At 39.6% G+C, this 17,214-nt stretch overlaps 1 protein-coding gene across 1 annotated transcript in view; it reads left to right on the plus strand.

The window, feature by feature from the left end:
- The window catches only part of LOC149434701 (receptor-type tyrosine-protein phosphatase H-like), a 54,815-nt gene that overhangs the window by 26,887 nt on the left and 10,714 nt on the right, over nt 1-17,214 (plus strand). The window contains exons 8-11 of the mRNA XM_089663505.1: nt 643-733; nt 2,350-2,423; nt 4,849-4,983; nt 6,966-7,085. Coding sequence (XP_089519631.1) covers nt 643-733; nt 2,350-2,423; nt 4,849-4,983; nt 6,966-7,085 — 420 coding nt within the window. The remainder of the gene's footprint in view (nt 1-642; nt 734-2,349; nt 2,424-4,848; nt 4,984-6,965; nt 7,086-17,214) is intronic.

Below are 17,214 nucleotides of genomic sequence, written 5' to 3' on the forward strand. Positions count from 1 at the left end.
CACCAATGTAAGGGGCATTCTTCCCACTGACCACCAATTTAACCGGCATTCTTCCCACTGACCACCAATTTAACCGGCATTCTTCCCACTGACCACCAATTTAACCAGCATTCTTCCCACTGACTACCAATGAAAGGGGCATTCTTCCTACTGACCACCAATGTAAGGAGCATTCTTCCCACTGACCACCAGTGTAAGAAGCATTCTTCCCACTGACCACCAGTGTAAGAAGCATTGTTACCAATGATTCCATACCAAAAAAAGTTAGTGTTAGATATACGTTAAGCTTTGAAATAAAATTCCAGAGTCTCTAGCCCACCCGCCCATGGCTTTGGGTTTTCATTCAGATATAGCTGTAGGACAGTTGACCACCAATCTTTTAAATTTTTTTGGGCCATAATTCTGGAAACACTAGTTCCCGAGCCAGTGTATGTGTATTGTTTTCATGACATGATTAGAGGTGGAATGGATTGGCTCAGCCTCCATAGACAAGATGGGAACATTGTAGCTGTACCGGTTGTCCGTTTTCATAGACCAACCCCTGAGCTTCATAACAGCCTTTGGCATTCAGTGATTAAGTATTGGGGGAAACATCTTTGTATCTTGGTTTACTGAAAGTCATGTCATTGTTTTTTTATTTAGGCTCTGCAATGTGTTGGAGCTTTACAGTCCCGATCTATAGCTATACATCCAAGAAATGCCACCAAGAACCATCCAGAAGCTGTTTTTCCATGTGAGTAACAATGTACAACATTGAGCAAGCCATGACACTCAACCAACTAACTGTCTTTTGTGTAGGTGTTGGGGGCTCCAAATTTAAAAATAGTTACATCAGTGACGCATAGCTTTGTCCATATATCACCTTAATATTGCAGAATAGGGTAGTGCAATGATTGGATTGAAAAATAATACCTTTCTGCTGGGCTTTTTCTCTCAGACTAGGTGCACATACTGACCTAACCCCCCCCCCCCCCCCAACCTCTAACCTACCTAGTCACCCGTGTCTTTTATTACCTACCTACCTACCAGCACCACCCCTTGTCTCTGCCCCAATCCCCCTCCCAGCACCACCCTCTTTTAAAGAATAGATCCCCAAGCAGCAGCCATAAATCCCACCACCAGCAGCAACAAATCCCATGGCTGCGGCAATGAAGCATCCAGGAGCAAAAATAAATCCCCCCACCAGCAACAATAAATCCTCAACAGTGACAATACCTCCACCAACAATAAATACCCCAGCAGCAACAATAAATCCTCAACAGTGACAATACCCCCACCAACAATAAATACCCCAGCAGCAACAATAAATCCCACGACAGCAGCAATGAATCACCCAGGAGCAAAAATAAATCCCCCACCAGCAATGATAAATCCTTTTTTTTATCAATATATTATAAATAAATATTTTTGTAAATATTTTTAATAATTTATTAATTATAAATATATATTTTTTAAAATATATTCTTAAGATTTTTTTAACATATAAAAAAGTAATTTTAACATATATTTTTACATATATTTGTAAATGCATTCCAAAAATGTCAATTTTGTATTTTTAAAGACATTCAGTATATTTGAAAATACATTTTTACAAATATTTTTCATATGTTTTGTAATAAAAACGCATTTCAACATATAGAATATATATATATATATATGTATATATATATATATATATATATATATATATATATAGATATATATATAGATATATAGATATATGTATCTATATATATATAGATATATAGATATATATCTATATATATCTATATATATATATATATATATAGATATAGATATATATATATAGATATATATATATATATAGATATATATAGATATAGATATATAGATATATATATAGATATATAGATATATATATATATTGAAACATGTTTTGAAATATATTGAGTACAGCCAAAATTTTAGTATTTTAAATATATGTCAATATATTTGGCAAGATTATTTTTAAAATATATTTCAAATATATATTTCTTCCATATGGGTCAACTTTGGGGTTGATATACTAAAGGCAAATAGACTGTGCACTCTACAATTGCAGTTGCTCCAGAGCTTCGTAAATGAGGTAAAGCTCCACTTTTCAAAGAATACCCAATCACACACAAGAAAAATGAAAAAAAAAACCTGCATTTTGTTTGCGTATGATTGGATGATGGAAGTCAGCAGAGCTTCTGCTTATTTACTAAGCTCTGGATCAGCTGCACTTGTAGAGTGCACAGTCTATTTGCCTTTAGTAAATCAGACCCTTTATTTTTAGAACTAGTCTGTTTTTTGCTATAAAAAATGAAAAAAATAATACATTTTAAAGCTCATCATAATGTATTCCAGATGATAATTCTCTTGTCAGACTGTCAAAGGCTGGAAGTTCTTCCAATGGTTACATCAACGCGAGCTACATTACTGTAAGTAACTCAAATGCTCTATATAGCAATATCTTACCTGTATCCATATATTATTAAGAATACAAATGAAATGAATATGAAACTCAACTGTTTTGTTTTTAGCTTTGGACAAATTGTGGAAGGGTTGGAATCTCTGCCAACTCTTTATAACTATCTGAATGTCTGTGCGGGTCTTCCTCAATTTTCCAGGTATCACGCAGAACAGGGCTTGTTAGGAAATCTCCCCAAAGCAGACATAGGGGTTGATATACTAAAGGCAAATAGACTGTGCACTTTGCAAGTGCAGTTGCTCCAGAGGTTAGTAAATAAGGTGAAGCTTCACTTTGCAAAGAATACCCAATCACATGCAAGAAAAATGAAAAAAAAAACTGCATTTTTGCGTGCACGTGATTGGATGCTGGAAGTCAGCAGAACTTCTACCCATTTACTAAGCTCTGGAGCAACTGCACTTGCAGAGTGCACAGTCTATTTGCCTTTAGTATATCAATCCCCAATGTAACAATTTTAAGAATGCTAGAGGGAAGTAGCAAATAAATGTAACCAATAGTCACATTTATTTTCTAATAATTTATGTTTTATGTTTATTTGCTAATTCCCTCTACTATTGTCTAAAATTGTTACATTGTATCTTGTGTTACAAAGACATACACTATATTGCCAAAAGTATTGGGCCAGCCCTCCAAAGCATTGGATTCAGGTGTTCCAATCCCCTCCATGGCCACAGGTGTATTGTAGCCCCCGTTTCCTGTTTTTAGCTGACAGGAGTGGAAGCTGGCGTGGTCTTCTGCTGCTGTTGCCCATCTGCTTCAAGGTTGGACATGTTGTGCATTTAGAGATGGTATTCTGCATACCTTGGTTGTAACCAGTGGTTATTTGAGTTACTGTTGCCTTTCTATCATCCCAAACCAGTCTGCCCATTCTCCTCTGACATCAACAAAACATTTTCATCCACACAACTGCCGCTCACTGGATATTTTCTCTTTTTCGGACCATTCTCTGTAAACCCTAGAGATGGTTGTGCGTGAAAATCCCAGTAGATCAGCATTTTTTTAAATACTCAGACCAGCCCGTCTGGCACCGACAACCATGCCACGTTCAAAGTCACTTAAAGCGGAGTTCCACCCAAGAGGGGAAGTTCCGCTTTAAAGATTGGCCCCCCGCTCCCCATTAAGGATTGGCACCTTTGGGGAGCAGGGGGGGGGACGGAATTTGACAGGTACCCGCTCCCACTTCCGCTGTGATCATCTAAGCCAGGGGTGGGCAACTGTGGCCCTCCAGCTGTTGGTGAACTACAAGTCCCATCATGCCTCTGCCTTTGGGAGTTATCATTGTAACTGTCAGTTTTGCAATGCATGATGGAACTTGTAGTTCTACAACAGCTGGTGGGCCACAGTTGCCCACCCCTGGCCTAGGTGATTGGAAACGGAAGTTGTCCTCCAACCAGGGGCGGACTGACCATTTGGAAACTTGGGCACTGCCCGAGGGCCCGGGGTCAGTAGGGGGCCCCATGAGATGCCCCTGGTACCTTTTTCATAGGCTTTTTTGAGTTTGGGCAAGGACACAGGGGCCCCATGATCCCCTATTGCCCGGGGGCCCCATGAGTTGTCAGTCCACCCATGTACAGGACACATTATATAATATATTGTATACATAGAGGATCAGTAATGGAATACATTGTCTACATACAGGATACATTATATAATACATTGTATACATAGAGTATCCGTCATATACATACAGGACACATTTTGTAATACATTGTGTGTATATATATATATATATATACACAGGATACATGATGTAATAAGTACATTGTATACATACAGGATACATGATGTAATGCATTGTATATATACAGGATACATTATATAATGCATTGCATACATACAGGATACGATCCCCTATTGCCCGGGGCCCCATGAGTTGTCAGTCCACCCCTGCCTCCAACCCTCCCTCCCCAAAATCTTGTGGGACACGTGACAGGTCCCAGAAGACGATGGGGCCATTCGTGAAGCGCAGCGCTACTAGCACATGCGCAGTGGATACCTGGCTGTGAAGCCGCAAGCTGTCACAGCCGATTGCCCACACTGAAGATGGAATACAGAACGGCCGGTGAAACGGGCTGCGGCGGGGGCAACGCGGGATCGTGGGACAGGTAAGTGGCTGTTTTTTAAAAGTCAGCAGCTACAGTTTTTGTAGCTGCTCACTTTTATTTTTTTAAAGTCAGTGGAACTCCGCTTTAAATCCCCTTTCTTCCCCGTTCTGATGCTCAGTTTGAACTTCAGCAAGTCATCTTCACCATATCTACATGCCTAGTTGCTGCCATGTGATTGGCTGATTAGCAATTTGTGTTACCAAGCAATTGAGCAGCTGTACCTAATAAAGGGGCCGGTGAGTATATTTATATTCTATTATTCTCTTTCAGGGACAGAAATGTAAGAAGGAGTTCATTGCAGCGCAGAGTCCTTTACAGGAAACAGTCAACGACTTCTGGCAAATGATTTGGGAGCAGCATGTCACTACGGTCATCATGCTCTCTAGAAATGAAGAAAATGCACCGGTATTGTATTACATTTAAATCTTAAAACATGTTGGGTTATTCCTGGGAAGTTTATTAAGCACTTTTATATTTCGTATTTTTTGGGAGGCGTATTAAAGAGTAATGTCATAATTTTGAGACCAGACTGAGTAAAGACAAGTGAACAATTTTGGAATTACAATAGAGATTGGACTCAAGAGATGAAGTAGGTTCCTAGAATAATTGGCTCTCCCTGTAGACATATACACACATGAGACATTCTAATATTCTTAGTAATAAAAGTTTTATATTTTAAGCCTGAATGGGTGGAGACCGGATATAGTGAATGCGGGGTCCCGGGAGAGCGGATATAGTGAATGCAGGGTCCGGGGAGACCAGATATAGTGAATGCAGAGTCCGGGGAGAGAGGATATAGTGAATGCAGGGTCCGGGGAGAGCGGATATAGTGAATGCAGGGTCCGGGGAGACCAGATATAGTGAATGCAGGGTCCGGGGAGTGCGGATATAGTGAATGCAGGGTCCAGGGAGACCAGATATAGTGAATGCAGGGTCCGGGGAGAGCGGATATAGTGAATGCAGGGTCCGGGGAGACCAGATATAGTGAATGCAGGGTCCGGGGAGACCAGATATAGTGAATGCAGGGTCTCGGGAGAGCGGATATAGTGAATGCAGGGTCCGGGGAGAGCGGATATAGTGAATGCAGGGTCCCGGGAGAGCGGATATAGTGAATGCAGAGTCCGGGGAGAGAGGATATAGTGAATGCAGGGTCCGGGGAGAGCGGATATAGTGAATGCAGGATCCGGGGAGACCGGATATAGTGAATGCAGGATCCGGGGAGACCGGATATAGTGAATGCAGGATCCGGGGAGACCGGATATAGTGAATGCAGGATCCGGGGAGACCGATATAGTGAATGCAGAGTCCGGGGAGACCAGATATAGTGAATGCAAGGTCCTGGGGAGAGCGGATATAGTGAATGCAGGGTCCGGGAGACCAGATATAGTGAATGCAGAATCCTGGGAGACCAGATATAGTGAATACAGGGTCCGGGGAGAGTGGATATAGTGAATGCGGGGTCCTGGGAGACCAGATATAGTGAATGCAGGGTCCGGAGAGACCAGATATAGTGAATGCAGGGTCCGGGGAGACCGGATATAGTGAATGCAGGGTCCGGGGACAGTAAATATAGTGAATGCAGGGTCCGGGGAGACCAGGTATAGTGAATGCAAAGTCCGGGGAGACCAGGTATAGTGAATGCAGGGTCCCGGGAGACCAGATATAGTGAATGCAGGGTCCGGGGAGACCAGATATAGAGAATGCAGGGTCCAGGGGGGGGGCGGATATAGTGAATGCAGGGTCCTGGGAGACCAGATATGGTGAATTCAGGGTCCGGGGAGTGCGGATATAGTGAATGCACGGTCAGGGGAGACCAGATATAGAGAATGCAGGGTCTGGGAGGGGGGGGGGCGGATATAGTGAATGCAGGGTCATGGGAGACCAGATATAGTGAATGCAGGGTCCGGGGGGGGGGATATAGTGAATGCAGGGTCCTGGGAGACCAGATATAGTGAATGCAGGGTCCGGGGGGGATATAGTGAATGCAGGGTCCTGGGAGACCAGATATAGTGAATGCAGGGTCCGGGGAGACCAGATATAGTGAATGCAGGGTCCGGGGGGGGGGGGGGATATAGTGAATGCAGGGTCCTGGGAGACCAGATATAGTGAATGCAGGGTCCTGGGAGACCAGATATAGTGAATGCAGGGTCCGGGGGGGGGGGGGATATAGTGAATGCAGGGTCCTGGGAGACCAGATATAGTGAATGCAGGGTCCGGGGAGAGTGGATATAGTGAATGCAGGGTCCGGGGTTTAGTAACACTTTAAAGGACAGACATTAACCAGAATTTGGTAGTAAATTTCACATTCGTTTTGATGGTCTAAAAGGAAACCAAAGTAGATATTTCAATATGTTTGGTGAATTCACTTTTTTTTTTCTCTATTTTAGGCATATAATGATGTATATTGGCCTTCGAAAGAATCCAGACTTTTTGGCAGCGTGCTGGTAACTTATATCAGAGAACAGCCCACCACTGACTGGATTACCAGAGAATTCACGCTTACGCATGTGAGTGGTTGACCTCTGTTGTGTGCCTGTTGTTGAAAGGGAAATGGATATCTTATGCTTTTTAGTTTTTACCACAACGCGTTTTCTAAGATGACCTGTACATCAGAAACCCATTTAGTATGGACATCTACAGCCTTGAAACCTGACCTGAACCTACTTTCAACACTCCTTATGTGGTTTCTGTCTGGACAAACTTTCTGGAGTTAAATTGTATCCAAACGCAAAACAAAAATTTAATATATTGCAGCTTACCAGTCCTTAGAAATGGTGGCTGCATTAGTTTTCATTTTCAGCAAATACAAAAATACCCAATTCCAGAAATGCACCATGCTGTCACTTCCCATGAGCTGAAGAGAAAAACACAATCAGCTATAACGGCTTGTGTAAACTGCTAGTCCCATCAATCCACCATGTAATGGAGATGAACCAAGACGGACAAATCTAATCCCGATGAGTGTTCGCATATATGCCTCCTACAAGTGGGGCTTTAAATGTGGGGGCGCAAATATGCGCTACTGTGTTTACGCTTAGAGCATGCTGCCCAGTGTCGGTGTCAGCTCTCATAATACCGATCAGAAACCAGTAGGTCCAATTTCGATCACCTGATCACTGTGATTGGCTATCACATTGTTCAGTCACTGTGCAACTTGCCACTGTGTTATTTCTCTTCTTGAATGGAGAAAAAGATGCATTGGGGTTAATTTACGAAAACTGGATGGTGCAAAATGTGGTGCAGCTGTACATGGCAAGCAGTCGGATTCTACCTTCAGCTTGTTCAATTAAGCCTTGACAATAAAACCTGGAAGCTGATGGGCTACCATGAACAGCTGCACCAGATTTTGTTCTCTCCAACTTTAGTAAATCAAACCCATTGCATTACATACAGGACACATTATATAATACATGGTATACATAGAGGATCTGTTATATACATACAGGACACATTATATAATATATTGTATACATATAGGATACATTATGGAATACATTGTATATATACAGGATACATTATATAATACATTGTATACATAGAGGATCCGTTATATACATACAGGACACATTATATAATACATTGTATACATAGAGGATCCGTTATATACATACAGGACACATTATATAATATATTGTATACATATAGGATACATTATATAATACATTGTATACATAGAGAATCCGTTATATACATACAGGACACATTATATAATATATTGTATACATAGAGGATCTGTTATATACATACAGGACACATTATATAATATATTGTATACATATAGGATACATTATGGAATACATTGTATACATAGAGGACCCGTTATATACATACAGGACACATTATATAATATATTGTATACATAGAGGATCCGTTATATACATACAGGACACATTATATAATATATTGTATACATATAGGATACATTATGGAATACATTGTATATATACAGAATATATTATAGAATACATTGTATACATAGAGGATCCGTTATATACATACAGGGCACATTATATAATATATTGTATACATAGAGGATCCGTTATATACATACAGAATATATTATAGAATACATTGTATACATAGAGGATCCGTTATATACATACAGGGCACATTATATAATATATTGTATACATATAGGATACATTACGGAATACATTGTGTATATATACAGAATATATTATAGAATACATTGTATACATAGAGGATCCGTTATATACATACAGGGCACATTATATAATATATTGTATACATATAGGATACATTATGGATTACATTGTGTATATATATACAGGATACATTATATAATATATTGTATACATAGAGGATCTGTTATATACATACAGGGCACATTATTTAATATATTGTATACATATAGGATACATTATGGATTACATTGTATATATACAGGATATATTATATAATACATTGTATACAGAGGATCTGTCATATACATACAGGACACATTATATAATACATTGTATACATATAGGATACATTGTGGAACACATTGTATATACAGTATACAGGATACATTATATAATACATTGTATACATACAGGACACATTACATAATATATTGTATACATATAGGATACATTATGGATTACATTGTATATATACAGGATACATTATATAATACATTGTATACATAGAGGATCTGTCATATACATACAGGACACATTATATAACACATTGTATACATACAGGACACATTATATAATATATTGTATACATATAGGATACATTGTGGAACACATTATATATACAGGATACATTATATAATACATTGTATACATAGTGGATCTGTCATATACATACAGGACACATTATATGATATATTGTATACATATAGGATACATTATGGAATACATTGTATATATACAGGATACATTCTATAATACATTGTATACATTGACGATCCGTTATACACATACAGGATACATTATATAATATATTGTATACATATAGGATACATTATGGAATACATTGTATATATACAGGATCAGGGGTGGACTGACCATTCAGAAACTCGGGCACTGCCTGAGGTCCCGGGGTCAGTAGGGGGCCCCATGAGATGCCCCTAGTACCTTTTTCATAGGCTTTTTTGAGTTTGGGCAAGGACACAGGGGCCCCATGATCCCCTATTGCGCTGAGGCCCCATGAGTTGTCAGTCCACCCCTGTACAGGATACATTATATAATACATTGTATACATAGAGGATCTGTCATATACATACAGGATACAATATATAATACATTGTATACATATAGGATACATTATGGAATACATTGTGTATATATACAGGATACATTATATAATACACTGTATACATAGAGGATCCATAATGGAATACATTGCATACATACAGGACACATTATATAATATATTGTATACATATAGGATACATTATGGAATACATTGTATATATACAGGATACATTGTATACATAGAGGATCCGTCATATACACTACAGGATACATTATGGAATACATTGTATACATAGAGGATCGGTCATATGCATACAGGACACATTATGTGTATACATATATATACACAGGATACATGATGTAATAAGTGAAAGGAATGATTTTCTTTTCCCCTCAGAGACCCCCGGTCTGTGGAGAGATTCCTGGTTTATCAGCAGAATTCTGGGAACACCCCTTGAACACGGAAATCACGACAGCTTATGTTCAGAGATGTTCAAAGTTTATTAGACATTAATAAGATTATATAGGATACAGAAAATAATAAGGGAGGGGGGAGCGAGTTTCAAAACTGTAACTTGTAACTTTCCATCATGAGCTAACTACATGAAACATGACATATACATTTCTTGGTACAAATTGTTTTGTCTAACTTTTAGGGAAAACAGACAGACAAAAACATTGTCAGGGTCGTGTTAGCTTCTGTTGATACATCCTTGAACAACTGAAACAGTTTCATTAAACTTTTAATATCTCTACAAAAAGCTAACTTAATACTTAAAATGGCGTACATAATACAAGATGGAAGTTATCTAGATCCTTTCAATCCCCTCTAAGATCATGAACATGATCTCAATTCTTTACATAGCCAGATAACCTTCATTTGTATTTTGCAGCTTTGTAGCTCTAGCAATGCAATAAAATGAGCATTTAAAACATAGATATAAAGATAAAACAAAAAACAATATCATGACTATGCTTACAGCGATACCTTTCTTCCATGAAAAGATGGAACCAAATCCTGATCCTAACCAATCAAAAGGAGTCCATCCATCTTTCCTATAGCTCTAGCTTCTTCCATCAAACCATCTACCTGTTCCCTGTGTTGCTTTATTATTTCATAATAATCTGGAACAGTCATTGTGGTATTATATATCCAAGTACAACATTCATAATCCTCTGTCATCTCACACAAACCTGTCAGGGCAGCACTCATACTTTCAATAGCTAATTCTTACATCTCCAGCTGTTTTCTAATAGCTCTGGTCTCAGTATTTAGCAACCCTATGTCCTTAGAGTTCCTCTCCAGTATGTCATCAATAATGTTTGTGTAATTATTTATTTTGTTCATAAGTGTTATTCCCCATCCCGTGTAGGTAGGGAACCATGACCAAACCTTATCCCCTGTAGAGAATAGATCTACCTTTTCTTGTTTGGTTTCCCTTCTCTGTCTCAGAGTTAGTTGGTATTTTGGGTATGTACTGGCTTTTACCTGGTGTTCCTTTTGGTCTATAGCTGCCATAATTGGCACTAATTGGGCTACATAGCACCAGCCCTGGACATTACTCGGTATCCAAGGGTAACAGATCTTACCACAACAGATATAGGTATTATTTCCCAAAGAGATCGGCAATTTTTGTATTGCAGAATGGAATTCAGGGGTGACAACAAGTGTAAAATAAAAACTTTTCCAAACATAGTTTTCCCCACATTATCTTGTATCCCTTCTAAACTTTCATTCAGGGTTTTACCATTTACTTGCCAGAGTTTCACAGAAGAAGTTCCATCCCTCCTTCCAGGATCAGATATGTTTAATATGGACTGAGAGCACATTCCCCTTCCCTTGTGAGAAGTATTCCCCAGTCCAAAACACCAATCGGGGAGTTGAGTGACTCCCAGAGTTGGAAAAGATATGGTGGCATTAGAAGTAATATTGGTCGAACCAATACTTACATTCCCTTTTATTAACAAAAATATTTTGACTGGAGCGGCCAGAAGAGGAATTTCATATGTGCTGGGATGTAACTTACTACAGATCCAACATTTATCATAACCTGACTTTTGAGCATAAGCATATTTAAACTGCATCATCAACATTTTTCCTGAAAAAGGATTGTTCTCTTCAAAACTTTCTTTTTGACTTTCTTTCACTTTTGGTTATCTGGGTCTCATTTAAAACTAGTCCTTGACCACAGATACCTTTTATTAGACCCAAGTCCTCAGGGTGATAAATACAGTTAGTTAGGATCCATACTGGCAGGAAAAAGAGCACAGTCAGTGTGCCCAATAGGACCCAGAGTTTCAAAGCACCATGAGGGGCAGTAAAAAATTTCATCTTCAGGGCCTTTTTCACTTACTTCACCCACTCTTCGAGGATTTTTCTCTCATACTTCACCTCCTTTTTCCATCTCATGTTTCTCAGGTGTTTGGTTCACCTTCTTCACTCGACTAGCATGGATCCAGGACTGGGAATTCTCCACCAGAACAGCCGTTCTGGTAACCGCTATCACCGTAGTAGGTGGTCCAAAGGGGTAGCCTTGCTTCTTGTCTTTAGCGAGTTGGCGGACCACTACGACATCTCCCACTTGGAAAAGGTGTGTTGGTTCCTGAAAAATAAAAGAAAAAGTGCGAGCAACATTTCTTTCAACCTTATCTAAAATCCGAATCAATTTTCTCACATATTCTTGTTGTACCAGGTCAAGGTCCCCTCTTTCTAACATAAGTGGCTGTCTAGCCCAAGGAGTGGGGAACGGTCTTCCCATTAATATTTCAAAAGGAGATAACCCTGTAGTCTTATTAGGTGTCATTCTTACCTCTGCTAGAATTGCAGGTAACATCTTCTTCCAGTGGGTATAGGTTCCTCCAGTGGCCTTCCTCAACTTATCCTTAATCGTCCTGTTTTTGGCATGTGGGTAAAATCTATTTGTAAATGGGTGAAAGGTGTAGTTGGGTACACTAGATGTTGGTGTTGTGATTTCTTTGGGTTCTGTGGATTGTTCCTTATACATGTAATGCACCTAGAAACATATTCTTTCACCAACCTAGATAAACCTGTAATGTAAAAATCCTGCAATAATGTTTCACATGTTGTTTTCCATCCTCTATGTCCTAGACCGTGGTACTGTGCAATGAACAATGGGGCACTTGATATGGGAATGCATGGTTTCCCCTCTAAGCACACTAGACCAGAAGCTGGATCTAGTTGTGCTCCAGAACCATCCCAGTCTGCTAAATCGATTTTCGTAGCAAATTTCTGTAAATCTGCATACATCTGGTCATGTGGGGTGGTTGTGATGCCTGAAGTGAGCAAAGGCATCTGCTCACTGGCCACCTGTTGTAATGCGGCTTCCTTTGCTACCTTATCTGCTAATGCATTTCCTTTGGCAATATGATCTCTGCGATTTGTATGTGCCCTGCAATGGAGAATGGCTAATGTTTTTGGTAACTGTATGGCTTTGAGTAGATCAGATATCAAAGAAGAGTGAGATATGGTTTTGCCATCAGCAGCAATGAATCCTCTTCTCTCCCAAATGACCCCAAAATCATGTACAGCACCATGGGCGTACTTGGAGTCTGTGTAAATGTTGACGTCCTGTCCTGCAAATAATTGACATGCTCTTGTAAGGGCAATCAGTTCAGCTGCTTGGGCTGACTGATATGGGATTGGCTTTGCCTCGAGTATTTTGTCAGGAAGTTGCACAATGCCGTATCCTGCATGGTAAGTACTATCATTTGGCCTAGAACATGAACCATCAACAAACACATCTGGGGCCCCATCAAGAGCCACAGCTGACATGTCGGACCTAGGGGAAGTGTCTTGCTATATGTGGGTTATACAATTGTGTTCTGGTGCCACTTCATCCTGTTCCCCCTTTAGCCCCAGTAGGGCATTCAAAATTGGAGCAGGACCTGAATTTGCTGAAGAATATTTAATAATCAAGTTGGGATCAGATAGAAGGATCACTTCATATCCGCTCAACCTTTGTGCTGACATGTGTTGAGTGTGTATGTTTTTCAGTAGTAAGGACACTTGGTGTGTGGTGTGTAGGGTAGTTTCATGTCCCAATGTGAAAGAAATAACCATTTCTACCACCATTACGCAGAATGCAAAAACTCTCAGACAAGCAGGCATGCCCTGAACCTGAGTTGGCACTACTTTGGAAAAAAAAACTACAGGGCGGAGCTTGCCTCCATGTTCCTGAGCCAGGACCCCCGCCATGGTTGTACAATTTTCCCTAGCATACAGATGAAACATTTTCTTATAATCGGGTAGTCCAAGACCAGGGGCCGTTACCATAGCATTCTTCAAGTACACAAAGGCATCAACCATTTCATTTGACCATGTGAGAATGTCAGGTGATTCTGAAAGTGTGGCAGACCTCAGAGTGTGATTATAGAATGAACAATCAGGTATCCATTGGTGGCAGTAACCAATCATACCAAGAAAAGTTAGCATGTCCTTTTTTGTTTGTGGGCGGGGCAGACCCACGAGAGCCGCAGCTCTTTTGTGACTGACATTCCTCTCACCATGACTTAGAATAAAACCAAGGTATTCAACCTGTTTTTGGCACCATTGCAATTTCTTTTTAGATGCTTTGTGACCATTCCCTGACAACCATTCTAACAGAGACCAACTATCCTCCTGACTGGCCTCCTGACTTGAACTACAAATCAATAGGTCATCCACATATATAATGAGGACCGAACCATTGGGAGGGGTCCAGGACCTCAGTGTGGTCTGGAGGGCAAGTGAGTAGACTGCAAATGAATCTACATAGCCCTAGGCATTCTACACCAGCTCATCTGGCAATTTTCAGAATATAAATACAAATAGTGCCCTTGTCTGGTGGTCCACAGGAACCGAAAAAAATGCATTTGTTAAATCAATCACTGTAAAATATTCTGCATCGGACGGAATGGAGGTTAGGAGTGATGGCACATCAGGCACTATTGGGGCTAATGGAACCACCAAATTATTTATGGCCCTCAAATCTTGTACAAACCTGTAAGAGCCATCCGGCTTCTTAACAGAATTGATAGGTGTGTTGTAAGGAGAAACCGTTTCTCCTGCCTTCTGTTTACATGCTGTAGCAATAGGGAGGGAAGCCTTATTCTTGAAAACCCTTTTTAATTCTGTGTCAAGCTCCTCCCACTTCTCTGTCTTCTGTGGTATTTAGTTTATAGGCAGTAGCCTGTGTATTACTTGGTTCTATGTGACTAATGCCTTTTACATTTATCCAATCCCAAGCTGGATTATTTCCCAGAATACCATCAATGATCAATCTCATATCTTCCTGCGTGTAATTTCTTCCTAAACATGCCTTTTTTAAATAAGCAAGTGTACCTCCAGGAGATACTGTAGGCTTGGGACAATGTTTAACAATCTTATTAATATCTTCTAATTCTATGGGTTTTTTTAGAATTAGTTCTCCTGCTGTGAGAAAAGGTAGTGTCAATATAGCCAACTCCTTTCCTCCTACGGCCCCCTCATCTTCTCTTTTTCCCTCTGGTTTCTTATCCATGGATCTAAGCTGCATTCTAAATTCCTCCACCTCTCTGCCCTTTCTATGACTGGTGTCACTTCTTCTCCATTGACCATCCTTTTTCTGTAATTTTATTATATTTACCTGTCCCTGTTCTTCGTATTCCAACTCTCCTTCGTTGTCATTATTCTCTGTAAGGATGCCTTGAACTTGGCTACCCTCCTCTGGTGATTTTATACTAATAATCTGTTTGGGTCTAGTGGAGGGGCCTGGCTGTATTGGTTGTAGATCCGGGACGGGAAATGGCGCAGGGACAGGGGCAGGGACTGGAGGGGCATTAGGCTGGGGAGTAATCATCCCCAAACTAATAAAAAAAATCATCATCAGCAGCATTTTTAAAACCACTTAATGAAGGATATATATTATACGGAGGGGGTGGGGTTGGTGTCTGAACTGTTTTCAGTCCAATCTTGGGTCTGCATGTCTTTTCAGATTGATGCTTTTCCTGGCATATTTTTAATGTATCCAATTTCAACTTCCTCTTTTGTTTTAAAGAGAAAATCAAATTGAACTTTCCCTTGCTATTATCAACCCAATACGGTGACCATTTTAACCAGTTTTCTCCCCCTTTCTTGGGAATGGGTCTGTACACCCCATAGCTTCTGTCCAGCCTGCCATACAATCCACCCAGGGATTTATTAAATAATAGTCCGATCCACAAACTCTAGCAACATAATCCTTACAATTTTCTCCCTTTTCTGGGGGACCTGGTGGGTAACTACCTCCTTGACCCATATTTAGACAGTGGATAAAACAATTTTAGCTTAAAATCTTATTTTGTTCCACACAACAAATTATCTTATACTTCTACGCAACAGAAAGAAAAAGCAAAAGACAGATAAACCAGAATCTGCTCCACAGACTTATTAACCTCTTGATAACTTCCCAAAGTTATCTCTTCACTGTTTTACCAAAAACAGAGAACTGTGTTTACCAAAACACCTTTTTTTATATTATAGTGCACTATTTTGTAACTCTTACCAAAGAGTTAAGTCTGCTTTACCAAAAGCAGCTACAGGTTATCACGGGTCTATATAGACAATACAGAATGATTCAAGACCTTCCCTCAACACAGGGCAAGAAAGAGCTTTTAGTCATAAAAAGACAAAAGGTTTACTTACCAAGTGAGGTGGGTGGTCATCCCGGACGAGCCCCCAGCTGAAAGGAATGATTTTCTTTTCCCCTCAGAGACCCCCGGTCTGTGGAGAGATTCCTGGTTTATCAGCAGAATTCTGGGAACACCCCTTGAACACGGAAATCACGACAGCTTATGTTCAGAGATGTTCAAAGTTTATTAGACATTAATAAGATTATATAGGATACAGAAAATAATAAGGGAGGGGGGAGCGAGTTTCAAAACTGTAACTTGTAACTTTCCATCATGAGCTAACTACATGAAACATGACATATACATTTCTTGGTACAAATTGTTTTGTCTAACTTTTAGGGAAAACAGACAGACAAAAACATTGTCAGGGTCGTGTTAGCTTCTGTTGATACATCCTTGAACAACTGAAACAGTTTCATTAAACTTTTAATATCTCTACAAAAAGCTAACTTAATACTTAAAATGGCGTACATAATACAAGATGGAAGTTATCTAGATCCTTTCAATAAGTACATTGTATACATACAGGATACATGATGTAATGCATTGTATATATACAGGATACATTATATAATGCATTGCATACATACAGGATACATTATATACATACAGGATACATTATATAGTGTGCTGCATACATCCAGGATACATTATATACATACAGGATACATTATATAATGCATTGTTTACATCCAGGATACATTATATACATACAGGATACATTATATAATGCATTGTATACATACTGGATACATTATATACATACAAGATACATTATATA

Source organism: Staurois parvus, unplaced genomic scaffold, assembly GCF_062004578.1.
Source record: "Staurois parvus isolate SC_StPar_1 unplaced genomic scaffold, SC_StPar_1.0 ptg001702l, whole genome shotgun sequence".
NCBI lineage: Eukaryota > Metazoa > Chordata > Amphibia > Anura > Ranidae > Staurois > Staurois parvus.